The sequence below is a fragment of the Bombus pyrosoma genome, linkage group LG12, assembly GCF_014825855.1.
Source record: "Bombus pyrosoma isolate SC7728 linkage group LG12, ASM1482585v1, whole genome shotgun sequence".
Classification (NCBI taxonomy): domain Eukaryota; kingdom Metazoa; phylum Arthropoda; class Insecta; order Hymenoptera; family Apidae; genus Bombus; species Bombus pyrosoma.
The window spans coordinates 11,858,768-11,880,348 of NC_057781.1; the positions used below are offsets into that span (position 1 = coordinate 11,858,768).

The 21,581-nt window shown below is 33.6% G+C and overlaps 3 protein-coding genes across 3 annotated transcripts in view; 2 read left to right on the plus strand and 1 right to left on the minus strand.

Moving 5' to 3' along the window:
* Window positions 1-26: 26 nt before the first annotated feature.
* The window catches only part of LOC122573829 (transcription elongation factor B polypeptide 3), a 29,040-nt gene continuing 7,485 nt past the window's right edge, over window positions 27-21,581 (minus strand). The window contains exon 10 of the mRNA XM_043740727.1: window positions 27-6,075. The gene's annotated coding sequence lies outside the window, so the exon portion shown is untranslated. The remainder of the gene's footprint in view (window positions 6,076-21,581) is intronic.
* Window positions 8,182-11,198, plus strand: LOC122573732 (amine oxidase [flavin-containing] A-like). Its single transcript, XM_043740491.1, has 6 exons — window positions 8,182-8,379; window positions 8,556-8,789; window positions 8,925-9,021; window positions 9,549-9,667; window positions 9,856-9,995; window positions 10,688-11,198. Exons 1-6 carry the CDS (start codon window positions 8,182-8,184, stop codon window positions 11,196-11,198), a joined length of 1,299 nt encoding a protein of 432 aa, XP_043596426.1.
* On the plus strand, window positions 11,702-21,544 carry LOC122573834 (P protein-like). Its single transcript, XM_043740738.1, has 18 exons — window positions 11,702-12,833; window positions 13,199-13,311; window positions 13,593-13,749; window positions 14,014-14,088; window positions 14,538-14,670; window positions 14,908-14,980; window positions 15,202-15,395; window positions 15,637-15,743; window positions 15,938-16,097; window positions 16,214-16,285; window positions 16,363-16,494; window positions 17,142-17,396; window positions 17,771-17,905; window positions 18,301-18,495; window positions 18,728-18,961; window positions 19,276-19,534; window positions 19,964-20,057; window positions 20,842-21,544. Exons 2-18 carry the CDS (start codon window positions 13,221-13,223, stop codon window positions 20,927-20,929), a joined length of 2,454 nt encoding a protein of 817 aa, XP_043596673.1. The 5' UTR covers window positions 11,702-12,833; window positions 13,199-13,220; the 3' UTR covers window positions 20,930-21,544.

Consider the following 21,581-nt stretch of genomic DNA (forward strand, 5'->3'; position numbering starts at 1 on the left):
AATGAGAGTATTTAAAAATAAGTGAGATAAAAGCCTGGTATTTTAAATAATTAAGTCTTCATATTTTTTCAATCACTACACTCTTCCCAAATTAAAAGAAATGAATGATTTACTATGTATATTTTGCTTCTTACTATTTATATGTGAAAAATACTAAATAACTGATGAAAACGAGAATTATTTTGCGCCCAACTCTTCAGATAAAATTTTAGCTATGTCGCATCCAGTTTAGATCGTGCTTTAGTACGAAAATAGATCTGTAATTTACCGCTTTTCTCCAATAACTAATTAATTTCGAACCGAGCAAGATCCATTTATTTTCCCCGCTTGATTATAAGTAATTTCATTATACAGATAGAATAACCATAGAAACGATCATCTTTTACGTTTCAAAGATAACGAACAACTTGCTTAATTTTATTAAGCGGTTAAAACGGCGCTTAGTTTCAACGTAAAATATTTTTCGATTATAAGATATTATCTATTACATTTCATTATGTACATTGTTTGGACAATCAACACATACATTGCAATTACATGATAATCTTTTAATTGTATTTCATTAAATAGATCCATAGTGTTATTCTTTACTTACGTACTAACATTGATGTATATCATTCTCAATGGCATTATTAATTCTGTTTGCGTAATAATTTGTTTTCATTGTTTTTCGTGTTACAGTTTAATTGTAAAAATAGGGATAATATCACCGAATTCGCGTTGCCTGGCATAAAATTGCTGTAGCAGTCCTTATGAATTCATGCATGCAATTCCAAAGAAAGAAAAGTACCTATAACAAAAACACTGGGGCTGTTTCAAAATTCTCTGCATGATGCTCGCCGGTGCTTGAATATTTCAAGGAATAAGTGTATGACGGAAATATGAACGCACAAGTACCGGTTGCGCACAATATACGAAATGCCTGCCAGTATGTTCGCATACTTGATTTTCACTAGAATTTACCACCCTAATCGAGACTATCGATGCAACCTGACTGCTAACTAACAATCGGATTATCGCCAATCCTTCCCTTGCCGCTTAACGCGATAATTTCTATCATATTTTTAATCAATTACAATTACTCGTCAGCGCGATTGATCAAAGAGTCAGCAAATGTATCGATACATCTACAGTAGCTCACAAAAATATAATAATTTACACAGGAGCATTCTTTCGCCTGTTGGCAAATATTCGGCGAATCGTTTGCTCGCGTTCATCTTATCCCGAAGAAGCAGTTTTGCTGTAAATGAGTTCACGAACAGATTTCTCGATAGTCGCTGTCGATAAACCAGCACCAGCAAATTCTCCTGCTCTCGCGCTCTATATTCTTGCTCGTTTGGTCTAAACACACGATCGCGATACTATTGAAATTTCAATATATTTTATACGATACGTGCAATACAAATGCGATACATAAGACAAGCTCTTTACGCGAACGATGAGCGACAAGTCGAGATAGATAGTTCCATGAGCCTTCGTATACATTAAAAATATTATGTGCCGAAAATGACACAGAGTTTGAAAGTTTTTACGAAATCGGAATGGGAAAAAGGTTGGCAAAGCTGGAAAAATGAAAAATAGAAAACAAGCGTAACTGGCGTGTTAAGTGGTATGGGCGAGGACAGATTTGTCGGGCAGTAAAAAAGGATAAAATCCGAATGTTAGCCAGGAAAAAAATTTGAAATAAAATCCATACAATGTTCTATTACCACGACAACGTACATCCGTTTTCGATTTAAACCTGACGATTCACGATAGCTCGCACAACTGTCATTTTTCCACCCACGGCTGTTTCGCGCACGCCGCGCCGCACCGCGCCGCGCCGCACGGCATTCTCTCTCGTTCTCGCTCACTCGATTTCTCATTTATTCAAGCGTCGTTCATTCACCTGCTCGTGAATAAAAAACTCGAGTAAAGAGTTCCGCGCCATTTTCGTCAACGGCAGATTACATTCACTGCGCAAATCTCAACTCTTTACCACGTACAATAAAAGGAGGATGTAAAGTGTCTGTAAAATGATTAGCATCGTATTGGATAGATTTGTCTCGTTCGATAGATTTATCTTGAAAAGTAGATACGACCTAATTAAGTCAATTCTTTTATTAGCTCGATCATGATTATACTTGTACTTTATAGATGTACGTTAAAGTAAGAATATCTTTATTAAATTTTATTAATGAAAAATAAGAATCGACTAATCGAACGTTCTTGATAATGTACGAATAAATATCTGAGAAACGAAAATACCACGTTGAGAAAGAAAATAATGAAATTACATTTAAGAAAATAACGTATTAAGAATATTACAATTACTTTCCAATCGTAATCGTTTTATTCGAACATTATCTTTCTTTCGTACTTCCTCTACGTATCTTCTCATCGTATCACACGCGTTTGCACATTTCCTTCTCGTTTCTATTTTCGATCTCTAGCTATTTTGGTCTTGGTTTTCCTCGAAATACCATAAATTATCAAGCATTAATGATCGTATTCAAAAATTCATTGAATAATTTTTTGTCCTCCGCTTTTATATCCTTCTGATCCTTTTAAAATACTTTGCTTGTAATGTTTCTGAGAGAAACTTTCCGAGAGAATAAGGGACGGTCGTAGCAAAATAAACGAATATTTTTGTATTTCCAGAATATTTTTCGTCGAGTTATACAAAAGGAAAAATAGAAAAAAGAACTTCTTTAACCTTCTTACCTCCGGTATACATATTCCTTTAGGAACAAATAATCACCCGTGAAAGTGCACCATTATGCAGCACTTTAATGGACCGATATTCTTGCCAAGTTTCGTCGCAGCTGTTCATAAGTTTAAAACTTATTAAAGTCCTAAGATTTGTCCGTCGGAAGACTTTGTCTCTGTTAGAATCGGATTTTAAAAGTTAGTTTTTAAAGATGAAACTTTCCATACACGTACACATTTTAACGCGCTTTACCTTCGAATTTATTCAAAATCAGTCTTTCAATATTTTATAATGAATAGTTTTTCATATAGTGTCACAACAGGTAAAATTTGTTGATAATCTTTTGACTTATTTGGTCGTTCATTCAGTAAACATTATAAATAAAATGTACGCATGTGTAGAAATTAGAATTAGTTACGCGTACATGTGAACACGGGTAAGTACATCGACATTATACATTAAAATTCCGTACTAATAACTCTGACGGAGTGTAAATTTGGCAAACGGGAATGTTCTATACACGTTATCTGAGATTCTATTAAATATCAAATATTTGTTCACATAAAATGATTTCTTCTCGACGAATAAATACATGTTTCAAACAATCGTATTTGTCATTGTGTCATTCCCTATTCTGTGTTCCATTTTTTGTGAATTTTATAGAGGAAAAGTAAAAAAATAAAAAAAAGTGCATTCAACGTGGAAACGTGTGTATCTATTCTTTACGCAGAATATGCTGTAATATCATCGATAGGTTATAAATTTGTTATTTCCATCAATACAACCTCTAATTAGCCGTACAAAGAAGGATCGTTTGCTGTCAAACTCCAGCAAAGTGAAGAAAGCTGATATCACAAGATTATGACAATATTCATTGCGTTATCACTGTCATAGTGATGCACGTCAGGTTCGTACTGACTTCAAGCGCGATTTCCTGCCAATGAAACCACAGCACAATAATCTATTTCCTATAACACGAAGCACGAGCGAAATAACGAGTGAGCCTAAACCCAAGAGAGTGCAATCTATAGAACGCTGATAAATATTTACTCGATGCTATGGATTGATACGTTCTATCGGTTATTGTTTTTCCGCCACTTGCTACGAATCACGATTATGATCCGACTGATATTTATAAGAAAGTATACGATAAAACGTAGTAACGCAATTTTTGCAAAACCCGATCAAACGAAATACAATCGTTTACGGTATAAATGGTAAACGTCGGATTCTCCAAAATTTAACGTATCTAACGTGTTTTTTTAGAGGATAGAAAAAAATTTTTTTAAATTGCTGTAAGTACATCTATCAAACCTTATAAATATTCCGTAGCTTTCACCGACGCTGCAGGATAGAAGAACATTCGCCGAAACGAGTCCGCAATTGCACGGTCAGAAAATTGGTTTACATGGTGGAACCGTGCATCGCGACCACTCGATATCCCAATCCGTTCACGTGCATATAATCATCCGGTCGTCGTTGAAAATCTATGAAAACCCATGGCCAAGTTCCATCCCCGACACCGATGCAATATTAATAAACCGTACAAATCACCGTGGCTCAATTCCACGGTTAAATCCACCAGTATAGGCCATAGATTACAGCAATTGAGGCCGGAAGGTAGGAATGGAACGGAAGAGGGTTGGCGATAGAGAAAGAGAGAGAAATAGAGAGAAAGATAGATACATGGTAAAGGCAACCGACGCAACTCAACGGTAGATAGCAGGAGGGGTAGCTCTGAAGTCGGGTCTGAAGTTGGGGAATAAGAAGGAAAGGAAAGAGCGTGGAGCTGGTTCGGAAGGCGAAAAGAATTCACGGGAGAAAACGGCGGCCGGATCGTGGGGAGAGGCTGTAGCAGCGGCACGGTGCGAGTGCGAGGAAACGTAGGACCACGTTTCACCGTACAATACACACACATACACGCGGCCACATAGAAACTGGTGTAAAGGGTGCGCGATCGCGTGTACGCGCCGCTCACTCATACATCCTTTCCCTTCGTGGAATACATAGACCTGGCGTTTTCGCGTGTACGATCACGCAGACAGGGATACGGTCACACCAACGCATAGATTGCATACTTATGCCGGCACTGTGCACATAAAGTTAGGGCGGCGCGCGCTCTCTCCTTCGCTGCCGCACAAGAATAAGAAACACGGTAGCATACATAAACAAGGAGGTTGGGGATGCAGCAATTTAAAACGTACCCCGGAATTCCTCCCAACGGGGTCGTAGAGCGGCCCTCTATATTACGAATTCCTCCCTTCCCCCTGTGTACCGCCCGCCCTCTCCGCCGCTACTTTGCTTCTTCCATCTCGCTGCCCTCTGTGTCCTCTTGCATCTTAGTCGGAATTTCGGTCGTATAAAGCGAGACTATGAGCAACCATGTGCGTTAGCAACCACCTTCCACCGGAAATCGAGCTCGCCGTCTCGAAAAGTGGATTTCGGTAATACGCAATCTGTAACCTCTTTTCGGCCATATATTCGGCTGCAAGCGGTACCTGACGAGAACTTCTCACCGTAACCTCGGCCTCCAGCTCCTTCCGGTATAATAGAATTTCTTTCACACGAACTCGTCGGCAATTCGTATCATACGAGATCGTTCGTTCTTTCCGCCGCCAATGATTTTTCGTTCATACGCGTATCACACGATAAAGGGAGAAAGATATTTCCCCATATAAAAGAGAAAGAGCAGTAGGACCAGAGAAACAGACTTTCGGAAATCGATTATTCTCCAGCAAACCGAAGTGGCGGATGTAACAGCGAATCCGGCTGTTGTCGCCAACTCACGATCAGCCGAAGAGAACACGCGTTTCGTCAAAGAAAGTTTCGACCAACGTTCCGTCAGAATATCTAATCAATTTCTCTCCCTAGTAGCTAAGTAACAACGAGCGTGCCGAAGTTTCGCGTGAGGAGACTTAATCAGGCTGTTTGACTCTGGCTCGAAAACTTGTCCCATCGCGTTGCCGTGCGAGTCCAAATCCTTTCGGGTTTAATGGCTATTATGCAGATCAGCGCCCAGCCAACGAACCAACGCAACGCGCCGCTAAGTCAAATATCGTCAACAATGGAGAATCTGCAAGTTGCTTCATCGTTTCTGAATCGAGCGATTGACTGAACGGCGGTGTCGCCTCGGGCGGCTCTGTTTGCAGACATAAGGGAGCCGAGGCCCGGGCTGAACCATGAACGGCGAGTCGGGGGAGTTCAATTGGTGGCGGCAATCCTAGTAATGTACCCGTGGGGCTCTGTCAAAGTGCTTTCCAGAAGAGAACGACGTTGCATTCAGCATTCGGAAAGTTCATTCTTGCCGGAAGTGGCGGTGCTCGCGACCAACTAGCTGCATCCCCTGGCGAAGCTGCTCTCTCCGACGCAGCCTCTTCTGGGTTTCTCTAAAAAAACAAAAAGAGTAATCCTGTGAATAAAAGGTATCGAGAAACAGAGAAAAGAACACGGTGAAAGAATCATCGAAATTATGAAATTGTACAATGATTTTGGCGAAAGATTCTTGCTCGTTGCTTATTGTCAAACAAATACTCGTTGAAAGCGTTGAATCCATGGAAAAGTATCCGGATATTTGCTAATGTTTCACAACGTCGTTTGTAATTAAAAAATTACGAACAATTCGAACTGCAAACGATTTTATTCTTCGTCGTTATCATAGCTACGTATAATAGAATATTGCGAGACGATTAAACTGATTTTTAGAAACCAGTAAACAATAATAAAATCGATGTTTGTCACTGACGAACCTCGCAGGGAATATTATCAAATTCTTGATAAGCTCTTTATCTTCGGATTCCCTAATTTCTAAATTATAAATTCGGTTAAGAAAGGTCTTCTAATATCTTACATCTTTTATCGCAAAGTTTCATTTTTGTTGCAACTAAACAACATTTATATTCGTATTTCGAGAAATTAGAATTGATAAAATACAGTTTGAAAGTCTAGATTGATACTAGACAAATATAATAAATGATAAAAGGGACTAAAATTAATTTGCCTTTATTAACTGTTAACTGCATGATGATGAAAGTCTGCAGTTAATAAATGACCTGATCAACGGATTAAGAAGAAAATTGTACAATATGTAAAGCACAAAGTAGTAAACGGATATGAAAGAGAAGCTGGAGAACTTGACCCCAAAAGAAACGAGAAATGAAATAGGAATAGGAAATTTAATTGTTGGTTTGAATCGAAAGAAAGCCGTGCAATGTTTACGACGCGTCCAGCCAAGAAGGGGATTAACGAAGCTCGGAATCGTACACTTTTATCAAAGAGGCACACGCGCATCCCCGATAGTTGTTTGGGTGTTTTCACACCTCCATGCCCAGGGACTTAAGTTTAAAAACCGACGGCTAAATAATGTATATCACAGCGGCAACAGCCGGCGGTAAAACAGTTATAAAAACACTGGCAACTACGTTAGGATCAATTATTTAAGATGTACAGCTCCGTAAAGAGAGAGTAGACCAGTCGTAAAGGGGGTGGAAGAAAGTAACGCTTCTAGGACGAACCGGAAGGAAGGGGAATACAGGGGGTGGGAAAGGAGGTGGCCATCGCGGGAGTTATAAAGGTTGCAGTTAAAAGTTGCTTGAATTATCAAGGGACTGACTGCTTCGAGACGACGGTGACCGTTATTTTTGAGCTGTTGCGTATTGGAATTTGTACGTGAAAGTTCACGTCATTTTGCTATCGTGATGAAATTGTCAGGTAACAGTCAGGATGCAGAGAAATCCGTTATCCATTACGTACGTCGCATCGGTGATAGTCGATAGTATTGTAGTAGACTTTTGAAAACAATTGAAAGGAGAAAAACACGAGGAGAAAAGTACGTTTTTGTAGATTTTCTCCTTCTAGTTGGTAGCGTCGCTTTATGAACGAAAAGAAACATTTTACGTGAAATAGATAGGTAAAAATGCGAACGACCTGTTAGATTCGACTGGAGGTATATAATCGTTAAGATAATCGACGAGCGATATCTTTTATATTATCCCGAGGATAGAGTCTGGCGTTATTACATAACGAAAATAAATTTTCAGCAGACAGATTGATTCGTTTCGTATAAAAATTATCGTCGTAACAAGGTTCGTAGTTTTCATTGATCTCAACTAGGAGTGAATTATATTCTTTAACGCGACTAAATCGCTACTTGCAATTGGCGGTTAGTAGTCGGTAATGATCGCCTTAATTGCGATATTAGTATCGTTATTAACTGAACTGCAGCAATCTCGTAATAGAAAATAGAACTCTGATTCTGAAATCAAAGATATCAGAATAGAGAATCAGATATATGTATTATAGACTGTTTCGAGCTATAAACGAAGCCAGCAATTAAATTAAACTCACGAAACGCTTCTTCTTTATTATTACGATACAGGTACTCTTTTAAGCGTTTAAGCAGTCAACTTCAGATAAAATCGGAAAAATTACCACAATTCTTCTCCCCGGTTCTATTTGAACAACTATAAATACTAAAATAGCACAACAGGAAACACATGGCTGCTGATTTTGCCGATGAGGAGTCTGTTAGAGAGGATGAAAACGATTACGATGTTATAATTATAGGAGCAGGTTTAGCTGGTCTTACGTGCGCATATAACATTCTGAGGAAAGAAACTGGGTTAGACGTATTAGTCATCGAAGCAAATAGTAAATATTTTTCAAAAATCAGAAAAATAAATGTTCATCATAAAGTCAGTGTTTGAAATGTTAAAAATATATCTTAATCCTTGCTCGATCTTCAACAAGTTGTTTTTATTATTAACCCTTCTTAAAGACTATCGTGAATGGAAAATATCAAAAATTTACAAATTATCCTGCCCACGATAACTTTCAAAAATGCCATCTTTGTTACAAATATATTTATCAGGCTTGTCCAAAATTAGGTGAAATAGGAGGGCGCATTTTACAAAAAAGCTTTAGCAATACCTATCACGCCAATTCCTTGCAAGAACATGTGACTGATCTAGTGAAGAGGTTACATATAAAAATTGATCAAGCATCTCGTAACGAGACAAACAAAAATGTACTGTACACGAATGATACATGGTTTGAAATTTTACCGAAATTTTATGGAGCCGAGGTTCACGATTTTTTTCGAACGGTAACATAAATCGATATATCTACTGTACTTAATTTTATATATTCGATATCTTATCACGAGCGGTAAAATTAATTAAAGTATTTTACTTTACTGTAGTTTCGATACATCACTCGTAAACATTTATTTTTCACTTAGATCGAAGAAAGTGTATTAAACTCAAAATTTAGTAATTACACGGGGAACGAAGAAGAAGCTAAGTATCTTGCCGAGACAAGTGTTGAACAACTGCTACGTAAAATCGTTTATTTCCCGTATGCACGATCACTATGTCGAGCATATATTTGCAGCACGTGCGGTACATTTCTTTCAAACTTTTAACAAAAATTACTAAACAATTTTTATAAAACATATAAATATATGTATGTATGTATATATGTAGGTATAGTAGGCGGAGTAACAAGTTTGTTCGTCCTTTCTTAAAAGAGCATATCAGGTGTTATTATAATATAAAGTCTATCTATAACCGAGAAATAATTTATTTACTTCATTTATTTATTAATACACGTACATCTTTCGCCAAAATATTCAAATACGTGTATTTTTACGTTCCTCGAAATGCGAAGACAGTCGTGAAGGACGAACGAATTTATTACCGAAACGTAATACGAAATAATAGTGAAATCTAATAGTATCTGTAATTTGTAAATTTCAAGATGAAAAATAACAAGTAACGTAGTAATTACGAAGAAAGGTGTCTAAGATATCTAAGAAAATTCAAATTGAACAGAAAATGACTAAACAGTTTATAATTTTTCACAGCTGTAAGAGACCTCAACAACGTCTCGGCACTTTGGTTTTTCGTTATGCTGAACGGAGCATCGGGTTTTTTGAATCGATTGAAAATTATGATAGGTGATAGTAATCGATATTTCGTGCAAGTAAGAGATTACATATATCGTGAATAATAATGTCACGTAAATTACGAATAGAATTCATACACGATCATTTTTGTAAGATGTATAGATATTTCAACAAAATTATGACAAGTTATTGACCTCCGCTCGGAAGAAAAACTCCCTTGATCCCTTGATCAATTGTTTGTAACGTTCGTATTGTGTTTCTGCAGGATGGTATGTGCAAGATTACGCATATTCTATTAAAGAATATTTTACGACAGCATGGAAAAATAAGATACGTAGAGCCAGTTAGTAAAATTACATTCAATGATGATCGAGCTTATGTGTCTACGACAAGGAATTACTTCAGGTATACATTCTAATAATTCAGAAATAAATATACATTTTTATGAGAAATCGATAATTGAATTGTAACGATGTAGAGCTCTATCTTATGCGTATATTTAGTGACAAATACATATACACAGTGAGATAAATGCACATTTTATGAACATATTTCGTACGCGATACGAAACATTTCGATTAACAGTGTAATATGCCAGCATTATCCTGATAATGTTACTGAAAGAAACGAATCTGAACATGTATATAAAAGTTAAAAGATATTTATACGTATATTGCAAACTTCGCAGACTACCAAAATATTTAAACAGTCAATTATCGATTGCATTATATATATATTATATAAGATAATAAACCTATCACCATCTGTATTCTACTTTTCTAATTCTACTTTTAAGACAACTATTCCTGTTGTAGGTATACTAATTCTTTACCAAATGTATGTTCGCAATAACTTTTATATACATTTTCAAATTCAGCTCAAATTTGTTCGATATAATAACGACAGTCGTACTTCATTACGCTGTAATAACGAAATTTCAAAATGTTTCCATGTAACATAACACACACATACACACCCACGATAAGTACATATTATGTACATACATAAAGCTGTTATAACAAGTGTCGAAATCAGTTTGGTGAGCCATTGTACGTATATAGCTTTAAATACGATCGATTGAGTGTCATTTCTTACAGATGCGAATTCGTAGTTATTGCGATACCTCCATCGATGCAGAGTAGTATCATTATCGAACCATCTCTCTCTTCGATAAATATCGAAACATTGTACACACCGGCAGAAAATGTGTTTTTCAATGTGTTTTATAAAAAGCCATTTTGGAGATCTAATTCTGCAAAGGATATTATCACCACTTGGGATTCTAGTAACAATTTAAACATCGTTTACGATGCAACTGTAGGCAACACGGAAGGAATTGTGTTCGCTGGGTTTCTTGCCGAACCTAATCTCGATCAAACACATAAGAGAGGACTGTTTGACACGTTGGAAGATTGTTACGAAACCGTCGAAGCATCGAGATTTTTACGATACAAAGAATACGATCAGTCATTGATAAATGATGAAATGAAACCTGGTTGCCCTATGAGTGTCCTGAAGCCCATTTCCATTCAGGATTATATTAATCATACAGAAGCTTCTTACGAAAGGTATGAGGATGCTTTTAAATATCAACGTAATCAAAGATAAAGCACATTCATTTTTGCTAGTAAGGAAGCAACTCAATTATCACTGAGTGTGTCGTAAGATTAGAAAATGATTAAGATCCAAAAATGGAAAAGGTTACGTCATAATTTTAGGTTAGGTTAATTCGGTGATAAAAATAACCCCAAATTTGTTAGTAGAGTAGTACCGCAAGACTGATATTTAAAAATTTAATATCTTATACATAGACAGTCGGATCTATTTCGTATTCTATATATGTTTTTTACGTACTTGGATTACTATTTCTCTTAACGTAAAATATACGATATGCCGTGTAACGATATAAAGTATTATTCATTTCTGCTTGTTATTAATAATTGAATTATTATTATTATTATACCTCTCGGGTAAAATGAACGCTGATTCGATAAGTGAAAAACGTATTTGTTTCTAACAAAATTTATCGATTTTGTAAGAATTTTCTTTGCTTCGAGCGAATACGCCATCAATTGGCCTGGAACGATAGACGGTGCAATCCAAGCTGGTGAAGTCGCAGCTTACGAAATTTTGTGGCGAATTAGACCCCAAGCGCTTTCTTCTCGTGAAATGTCTCGTGTTGGGTATATACTTTATTTTATACCACTTGTACAAATAATAAACACACTTTCTTGTATAATTAACATTAAAACAAACAATTATCATAATATTATTACGTGTACTTAGCGATTAACGCGATATTTTTATACGTACGTCTTAAATGTCCTTTTATTTATTTATTTTTAGTAATATGTACATACAATATGCTTTCACAAAATCACTTTACGTAGAAATTTCCTTCTTTGTTTTTCGACCGCATAAACCGATATCGATTAGGTACCGATCAATATTAAATCGGTATTTCTGTTTCGTAGTATCTGCTTGACATAGAATCAAATAAGTTTTAATATTCCGATAACGTTCGTATGATAAATATTACGTTTCAATTTTTCTTTCTTTCTCAATGTTGCAGTAGCACCAAGATTAAAATAAAGGCAAGATCAGACCAGCCATATTCCTTGAAGGTGTGCGTTTTACAGTATCTTGGAATACTTCTTCACGTTGCTGTATTTGTCTCGTTTTTAAGGATTGCTTATGACTAAACCAAGAAATTATTATTATAAAATCGTTACGATACACGTATTAGAAGCTTAATTTTTAATAAAATTAATCCCTTATCATACTTTATCATATTTTAATGGCGATATTCTATTTGATTCTTATTTGATTCTTCGGAGTACATTCTTATAATAGGCACTAACGAAACTTTGCATACTTTTATGCTGAAAAATGTAATTACAATCGACCTAGATGCAGGGTAGTTCGTATTAAACATAAACTAAACAGAGTTATAAGTAAGTACGTACATACGTACGCATGTATATATGTATATTACACATGTAAAGACGTAAACATCGAATATGACCCCCAAACAAGAACAAGATATTATATTTACAATTTAGCATCATATATATCAAACGCAGTTCCATGTTCTTAGTCTTGCCGTCCGTACATAAATAGAGTACAGTGGTGGATTAAAATTAAAATGTACCATATTTTGTGAAAATTCATCAACCGCAGTGCAACTGCGACGCCAAACATCACGGAAACAAATTTATATACCATACGTTTCAATCCTTTGGTGTAAGTGATTTTTCTAATTAATTTTTTGGAAATTTCTTCTTTTTCTTCGAGTAAATGTTTTCTCCAAGATCGTGTATGATATTATGAAATATCGCGCTGACTTCCACCATCCTCTTCGTTCGATTAAATCAAAGTGGACAGTCGATACAAAAGTTGAAATTGAAAAATTTCAAACCACCTTGTAATTTATTTCATTTCACAGAAGCTTTACACTTTTTTTCGGTAAATAATCTTACATCTCCGCTGTCTAACAATCGAGGCTGTATCTCATATGTAATATACAATAGATACAGACATATATACGTTTGTCGGTATCATGCAATACCGATAATATACATATTACCTAATTAATTTTCGTTGATTAGCGATCGTTCATATCGATTCGCAATGTCTCAAGAAGATACAAGCGAAGATGAGATAGGATTGCGGACACCGTCGTTCCTCAGGAAAGGATCTCGATGCAGCCGTGGCACGCCAGGTAACATCACAGTAACATCCACGCGTTGACATACATCAGAGTACATTAAGGACAATGATTGGTTTTTTTATCAATTCAATTTGAAATCTTTGCTTCCATTATTTTCTTCTTTTTCATACTGTAAAGTTACTGTTCGCAAACTGTAAGATTCTCGTGTTTATGGAAGAAATTGTAATTTCATTTAATTCGGTTTCAATTTCCACGCTTTCATAATAATTAATGTACGATATCAACATAGATTATGATCCATAATGAACATTATGATGTCCGTTACGTTACAGTAACTCCATCATCTATTACGAGTTCGATAATACTCGGTCAAATCCCAGAAGAGGTACTCCGTGTTTGGAGTCAACTACCAGAAGCAATACGTTTAGATCCTAGTTTGGCAGTTTTTCAAAGGGAATATGATCGTGTTCATCAAGCTATAGAAGGAAGGTGGATATTCCTTAAACGTGCTTTGTTAAAAGAATAAGATCATTAGAGCACATGTCCGGTTATACATTAGATTAGATCCTATGATAGTTTGCTATGCTTTGATTATCGAATGATAATACGTTCTATGTTTTATATTTTTTATAGGGTATACGTACATGTATATTTTTTTAATATATCCAGCATTCGATTAGTTTATTTTAAAGAGTAGATCACACGTGAACGTTCAAATGAAATAATAATAATAATAATAATAATCTATTGCAGATCTTGGGATGGAGCGAAGAAAGACTGTCTGGTAGTAAATATGTCTCTTGGGACACAGCCTGCGTTGCCATATAAGTAAGTGACGCAAGATCTTTCCTTTAACGTTTAAATTAAAATTGTAAAATATAGCGTAAATAAAAAACAGTACTTTTGATTAAAAACACCTGTTTTCGCCGTTAAATAGAACGTGTATATACATATGTATTTATGATAAATTTCAAGTACAAGAATTTATATGATAGAATGTATGTATGTATTACGTAATATGGAAAAATATATAAAATGTTAGAAATAAAATACATATTTATTATTAGTCATTATATTTCATTTAATAAGTGAAGCGGATCGTTGTTTAAGTATTGTTTCATCGCCAAAAGCAGTAATAAACACAAGTAACTCAATAACAAACACAGTTGGAATATTTACCCACGATAAATTATTCGGGATTATGATACTGTATATTAATAACGAGAATTAGTTTATACAAATAACTGAATAATATTTTTATTGAATGTTACACGTAGAGTGCAAAGTAAAAGAGGCGATGAAGATGGGAATAACGATATTACAATTACACAAGGGACCAACGAAACGAAACAAAAGCTTTATCGTTATATCAAGTTAATCTTATTATGTTGCTGTTGGCTAATATTCACTGTAAGTAATAGTACTAAAACAAATTACAAGTGTATTAAAAGACATTTCTGTGATTAAGCATTGACTTGAAATGAAAACAATTAATCGCGAAGATGAGTGTAATTTTAACAATTGGTGCAGTTTAGAACGCAAAAATACATTAAAAATACGGAGAAAAATATTTTTGATTTATGCGACTATATGTTAATTCAATGAAATAAATATCGTATAAGATTATTGTATTTTTTTTCATTCTAGCTAATACTGATAATTAAGAGCGAAAGGATCGAAGCGTTGCACCAAATTTCAATACCTAGTGGAGAAATAAAAAGTATCGCTTTCTTTACAATTTTGGTTGATTATTGAAATAATTAAAACGATAAAGGCATAAACATATATTTTTCGAAACACTGGATGGATAGATCGTTGCATCGTACAATATTATTAAATCATTTTTATCACGAGAATGATCACGAATTATTTTTAAATTCAATTTCAGTATCATAGGAGAGAACGATCGTCGCTGTTAAATTAATCTTTAAATTTTCGTAGGCTACAAAATGTTTGGTCAAGTTCCTAGTAAACATATCAATTTAATGATAGAAGGGTCGTTACTTCCACCAATAAAAATGAAACCGATAGAATACACAAATGTATCCGATAGATATTTAATGGTATGGTTAGAACTACTCGTCGATCAGGCAAATAATACTAATCAATTTTTATTAGGATCTGAAGAGATTAAGGTAAATATACGTATATAATTTAATTTACATGACAGACAATTGTTATATTCTATATCTTTAACGAACCTTTCTTTTTCATTTTTATCTGGAAATACGTTTCTTTTTTAACTAAAAGTTTCTCTTAATAATACAATCATAATACAGTTACAAATATCACGCTATATTATGTTTAACATCTAGATTGATAATTAAATAAAGGAAACACAGACTCGTTCTAATTCATGATCTTTCCAATATATAGAATATAAGCGATGTATGGATTTTACCAATACTTCCGGAGAAATTGATAGATATATTTCCTGGACAGAGGCAACAAAAAATTTTTAATTTAGAAAATATCGACGAAAGGCATGTATAATAATCTTACGATTAAATTACTATTTGTACTCTCTGCTGTCAAATTTTCCATTACACGTAAATTTGATTCAACGTTAATTTTATTCAATTTTATTACATAATATCTAGTATGTATGCTTCCGAATACTATACAAAACTACTATTATATACGTATTTTATATATCTTAATATTTTATATTTTACAGTACTCTAGAATACGGCGAGATATTAATTAAATTGAAAACAAATCTAGAATCCAGTTTTGCCATCTCTATTAGTTACGATTTATCGTCAATGAACAAAGACGATGGAATAGCGTATGCTGCAGCCGTCTTATTTGGATTATATATACTTATAATATTCGAGGTAATTAACGACCAACAGCTATTTATTCATTATTTAGTTAGTATATCGATTTTTATTATCTATGCTTTTAAATGTGATTTAAATAATTTTAATTCATAATTGGTTGGTATTCGTAGGTTGTACATAGAACTTTAGCAGCCATGTTAGCTTCGACTATGTCTATCGCGATATTAGCAACCATAAACGAGGTAATATAAACGAATATCTAGGAAAATTTTTTAGAGAAACTTATAGCAGAAATATTATATGTCAGATATTTTTCCAGAGGCCAACTATGAATGAATTAATGACTTGGATAGATGTCGATACATTATTGTTATTATTCTCAATGATGATACTTGTCGGCGTAGTCGCTGAAACAGGTGTATTCGACTGGTTAGCAGTCTATGCTTACAAGGTAACTTGCTTCCTTCGTCAAGTTTATACATCTTACATATATGTATACCCAATTAAGTATTAATATTGAACAATTGCATTGTTTTCCATTCAAAATAAATTACACACGCGATAATTTAATTCTATACGTACACGTTCAATTTTCTAAGCTAAAGTTTAACATGTATTTCCATAAATGAGTAAGTATATGTACGTAATAAGTAAATGAATAAGACTCCTTGTTTCCGGATAAAATAAATTTGAAGATTTACTATATGCGTGTGCTAAACCAATTCTTAACGAAACACGTTCAAACTCTATTTTTTTTTTTTTTTTTTTTTCTGAAAACAAAGACATAAACGGAAAAACTGTATTCCACATACTGATTGTTTTATTCATACTCGGGCGGTAATTAGCCAAGTAATTAGCTACTTTCTCGGAAACGAAGCTTCATATGAGAAATATTATTCTACATTCATAAAGAATCGCGTTATACCCGCTTGTGTATGTTATTAGACCGAAGCCTGTGTCTACGTATATCTATATATAACGTAATATCGAATATCCTTTCGCTATGTATATACATATTATTATACATATATTGTACATATACGTATATCATTATTTGAAATATGCTCCTACAAATATAATTTCGTTTAATTTTTTTAGATAACTGCAGGAAAACTGTGGCCACTCGTGGGTACGCTATGTTTCTTTACAACATTCATTTCATCGATCCTCGACAATGTTACGACAGTGATGTTAATGACACCGGTAACCATTAGATTATGCGAAGTAATGGAAATAAATCCAGTGCCAATATTGACATCGATGGTGGTTTATTCTAATATCGGGGGTGCTATGACACCGATAGGCGACCCGCCCAACGTAATTATTACATCGAATCGCGATGTTATTAATAACGTAAGCATTACTTTCAATATCGATTTCTACAAATATTTCACTAAGGATTAAGTTACATCAGTACAATAATTGATTCGACTCAACTTTAAGTTTAACATTGCTTCAACGTTTACTTAATGTACCAAGTATATAATTTACATACAAATAATTTTTTGATAACATAAATACTGTACGAGCATTTATTTTACAAACGAAGTATGAAACTGAACATATCATTATTAATTGCGAATGAAATGAAATTGTAACTGTGAAAATTCACAGAATAAAATTAAAAGATACCTGCTATTATATAAAATCAAGAATTATAATATTGATACATTTGATAACATTTAATTTGGTAACGTTGATACATAATATTGTTAATTGTCATTTAGGGTATCGATTTTAGTACATTCACAATGCACATGAGCATCGGTGTTATATTGGTAATACTTGTAGTTTTTGCTCAGCTGCGATTCATCTTCCGAGACATAGCCGTCCTTAAATTCGCCGAACCACAAGATGTACAGGTACGAACGTAGATTCTTGACGGCGGATTTTTATACGTCTAAATTGAAAAACATAGAAATGCACAGTACGCGTATGGCGTGATATACAAAGATATATAAAGCGTCCAAAATACGTATGTACATGTAAACGCTAGTAATCGCTAGAATATGTATTTAGTATTTATTTAGAGGATGAAACAAATTTCTGCCTAGCTGTTATTCCTCCTGTTTTCGTGAAAACACAAATTTGCATAAACATCCGCGGTCTAGTTATCATAAATAAGCTAAAAAATTCTTTAGATCGTAAACTTTTTACGTACTTTAACGATACAAAAGCAAAGTTCAATTCTCGTAGATCGCTAAAAATAGCTGAATATGAAAAATATCTAACGGGTTTCTTTGTGCGATCGTTTTAGGAATTAAGGCATGAAATTGCCATTTGGCAAAGAGCTGCGGCAAGTTTGTCGAGTTACAGTAAAGACGAAAATTTAGTGAGGGAGACTTTGCTGAAAAAGGTGCAACGATTACTCTCGCAGTTGAAAAAAAAGCTAATAACAGGCAGCGTCACCCTTGAAACATATAAAACCACGCTCGAAGAACTTCAAGAAAAAGTAAATATCGACTATTGTAATCGCGTATAAGTACAGTATCTTTCTACTTCTTATTAATTTCAATTGTCGTTTTGTCATCTAATTGTACAATAATTGTGGTTCCACGTACAATTTATCTAATAATTATAACATTTATTTCAGCTAATTACAATATTATAAAAGAAAGATTTAAACGGAAAAGGAACTTTTATAAATCGCTAAATTTTACTTTAATCGCAATTTTATGTTACAGTATCCTATTCGAGACAAGTGGTTACTAGTGAAATCTGGATTTACGTTGATCTTTGTGATCACATTATTTTTTCTGCACAGTATTCCAAATCTGCACTTGTCACTGGGCTGGACCGCTTTATTAGGTGTTCTTTTGTTATTAATATTAGCTGACAGCGAAGATTTGGATGGTCTCATGGCGCGCGTAGAATGGAGCACTTTATTATTTTTTGCATCGTTATTTATTCTTATGGAGGTATAAAATACTTGGAAATTATCCATATACTTGTACTATAATATTACTATATTATTACTTTTAGAACATTTTGTAAAATATGAGTATAAAAATGATATTTATAAAACGCTTAAGAGTACTGCTATATCTACGTATATACATGTACTTAAATGCATACAATAGAAAAACAGGAAAGAATATCTTATGATAATAAAATTCCTAATTACGTACATATGTATTTGTATTATATCTTCCTACAAATTCTTCTCATTTACCATTTTTATAAAAGAGGCATTTGCAATAGCATACGAATAATTATAACTTTTATGTTTCAGGCATTATCACGTATGGGCCTAATTGCTTGGATAGGAAAACAGACAGAAAAAATAATCCTATCTGTAAATGAAGAGTCACGATTAGCGGTAGCTATATTACTACTGCTTTGGGTGTCAGCGTTCGCAAGTGCATTCGTGGACAACGTGCCTCTGTCAACGATGATGATAAGAGTCGTTACTACTTTGGCTCAAAATAACGAACTGAAACTGCCACTGCAGCCCCTGGTATGGGCTTTAGCTTTTGGCGCTTGTATGGGAGGTAAAGAAATTGGCATCATAATCATTTTAACGTAATTAATAACAGGATTTGCAAAAATAATGGCCCGTATTTTTGCAATGAAAATTGAAATATCTAATGAACATTCTGTTTAAAAAGATAAATGATTGCTTCTAAGGATTATAAGACACAGAAAAGCAAATATAGCAATTAGAGCAAAATGCATTGAAAAATCAATATTGACGTTTCACATTTTGATTAAGTCTTTAATTTTATGAAATTAGTTTTCAATGGAATCAATTTAATTGTCTATCGGCTAGAGCGTAATATAAAAGATGCTAATTTATCGATCTAACGGTATGACCATGATGTTCCTGCTATCACTGTCACGTTTTCTTGCAAAAGTGAAGAATTTAATAGAGACGAATTTTAGTGTGATTTATGTAGTTGAATGGATGGGAATATTTGCAGGAAATGGAACTTTGATTGGAGCTACTGCTAATGTAGTTTGCGTAGGAGTTGCGGAACAACATGGATACAAATTCTCTTTTATCCAATTTTTCAAGTAAGTGCGCTCCTATACACTCTATTTCTATACATAGAAGAAAATATATAATATAATAAATATAATGTATATATATATATACATCTACAAATAGAGAGAACATTTAATTACATACTACATCATTTAAAATAAAGACTATTGATACACGTTAAAGTAAGATATACGTCGTTTCGTTACGAATTTTATAAATAAATAATAATCAAATCGTTTATTTTTAAAAAAAAAACGTTGAAGTTTCATAAATGAATTTGTATCTTAATTCGTATCTTAGTCGATAGATTCTTGAAATAAAATACGTGCGAAAATAATATTAATGATAATGATATTATAATGTAACGATTATACATTATAATTAAACTATTTGTTATATTTATCTCTACAGTTACCAGTTTATTATTACAGATATTTAGTAATACTTTACTTAACATGTTGTATCTTGAAAAATTTGCCTAAATTGCGAATATTTATTTATTTATTAAATTCATAACGTAAATATCAGAATTGAACATTATACAGACATATGAAAAAATTGATTTCACTTATATTTTAATTCGTTTTAATTTACACGAGACGATAATAAATGATATAGTCGTACAAAATATCTATTAACTAATCCAATATCAAATACCGTATACTTTGATCGTGAATGATATTTCGAATTCAGATTGAATACTAAATCGCGAATAAATGTATATCATTTTCACAAGAGCTTGTCGCTAATTCATTCTTCGTGTTATAATAATTTAATTACTTCGACAAATAATTTTCAATGCGTTTATTTCAGGGTGGGCTTTCCAATTATGCTGACGAGTGCTATGACAATAACCATGTACTTAATGATCGCTCACGTCATTTTCGATTGGAACGGATAATGTAATTGTTACAACTTATGTTTGATATTCTCGTGCGGCAAAGATATCAAAATTATTGGAATCAAATGATCCTATTTAGATTCTTGCGTAATATTTGATGAATTAATGATATATAGCAATGTATAAACTATATAAATAAGCAATTATTTTATAATAATTTCACTCTATTTTTCATTTTATTTTAATTCTTTTAGTTATAAAAGATATACGAATATTTCGCCTAATATTGCCCAAGATGGATCTAATTATCTAAACAGATTTTTATTTTGTTAAGTACACAAAGTATAAACGTAACTATAACATACGTAGCAATAAATATTCCGCGTTGTCCGATCAACAGTTAATTATATATTTCAATGAACCTAAAAACATTTGTAAACTTCCATCAGAAAATGTTTATTGATATTAATTACGTACACTAAATTGTAAAATAAGTTATGTAATATTCAAAGAAACATTATTTTCTATCTAACAACGATTGCGATGAATGCGACGTTTTAACTCAATCGTTTCAAATGATCACAAATCAATTATATTATTAATCACAATAAATTAATCGTCTTACGTTCCCTTCTATTTCACCGATCTATGAACCGTAAAGAAGAAGCTTTTCGCAACGTTTTAACATTTAAATCGTTAACACTATATAAAT

What these genes read in the sequence shown, in the direction of transcription:
- LOC122573732 (XM_043740491.1), top strand. Translation starts at nt 8,182, where the DNA reads ATGGCTGCTGATTTTGCCGATGAGGAGTCTGTTAGAGAGGATGAAAAC. An exon ending in TTCACGATTTTTTTCGAACG is followed by an intron (nt 8,790 to 8,924) that starts GTAACATAAATC and finishes TTTTTCACTTAG; the next exon opens with ATCGAAGAAAGTGTATTAAA. An exon ending in GTAATCGATATTTCGTGCAA is followed by an intron (nt 9,668 to 9,855) that starts GTAAGAGATTAC and finishes GTGTTTCTGCAG; the next exon opens with GATGGTATGTGCAAGATTAC.
- LOC122573834 (XM_043740738.1), top strand. Translation starts at nt 13,221, where the DNA reads ATGTCTCAAGAAGATACAAGCGAAGATGAGATAGGATTGCGGACACCG. An exon ending in TCGAAGAACTTCAAGAAAAA is followed by an intron (nt 18,496 to 18,727) that starts GTAAATATCGAC and finishes TTTATGTTACAG; the next exon opens with TATCCTATTCGAGACAAGTG. An exon ending in TCTTTTATCCAATTTTTCAA is followed by an intron (nt 20,058 to 20,841) that starts GTAAGTGCGCTC and finishes CGTTTATTTCAG; the next exon opens with GGTGGGCTTTCCAATTATGC.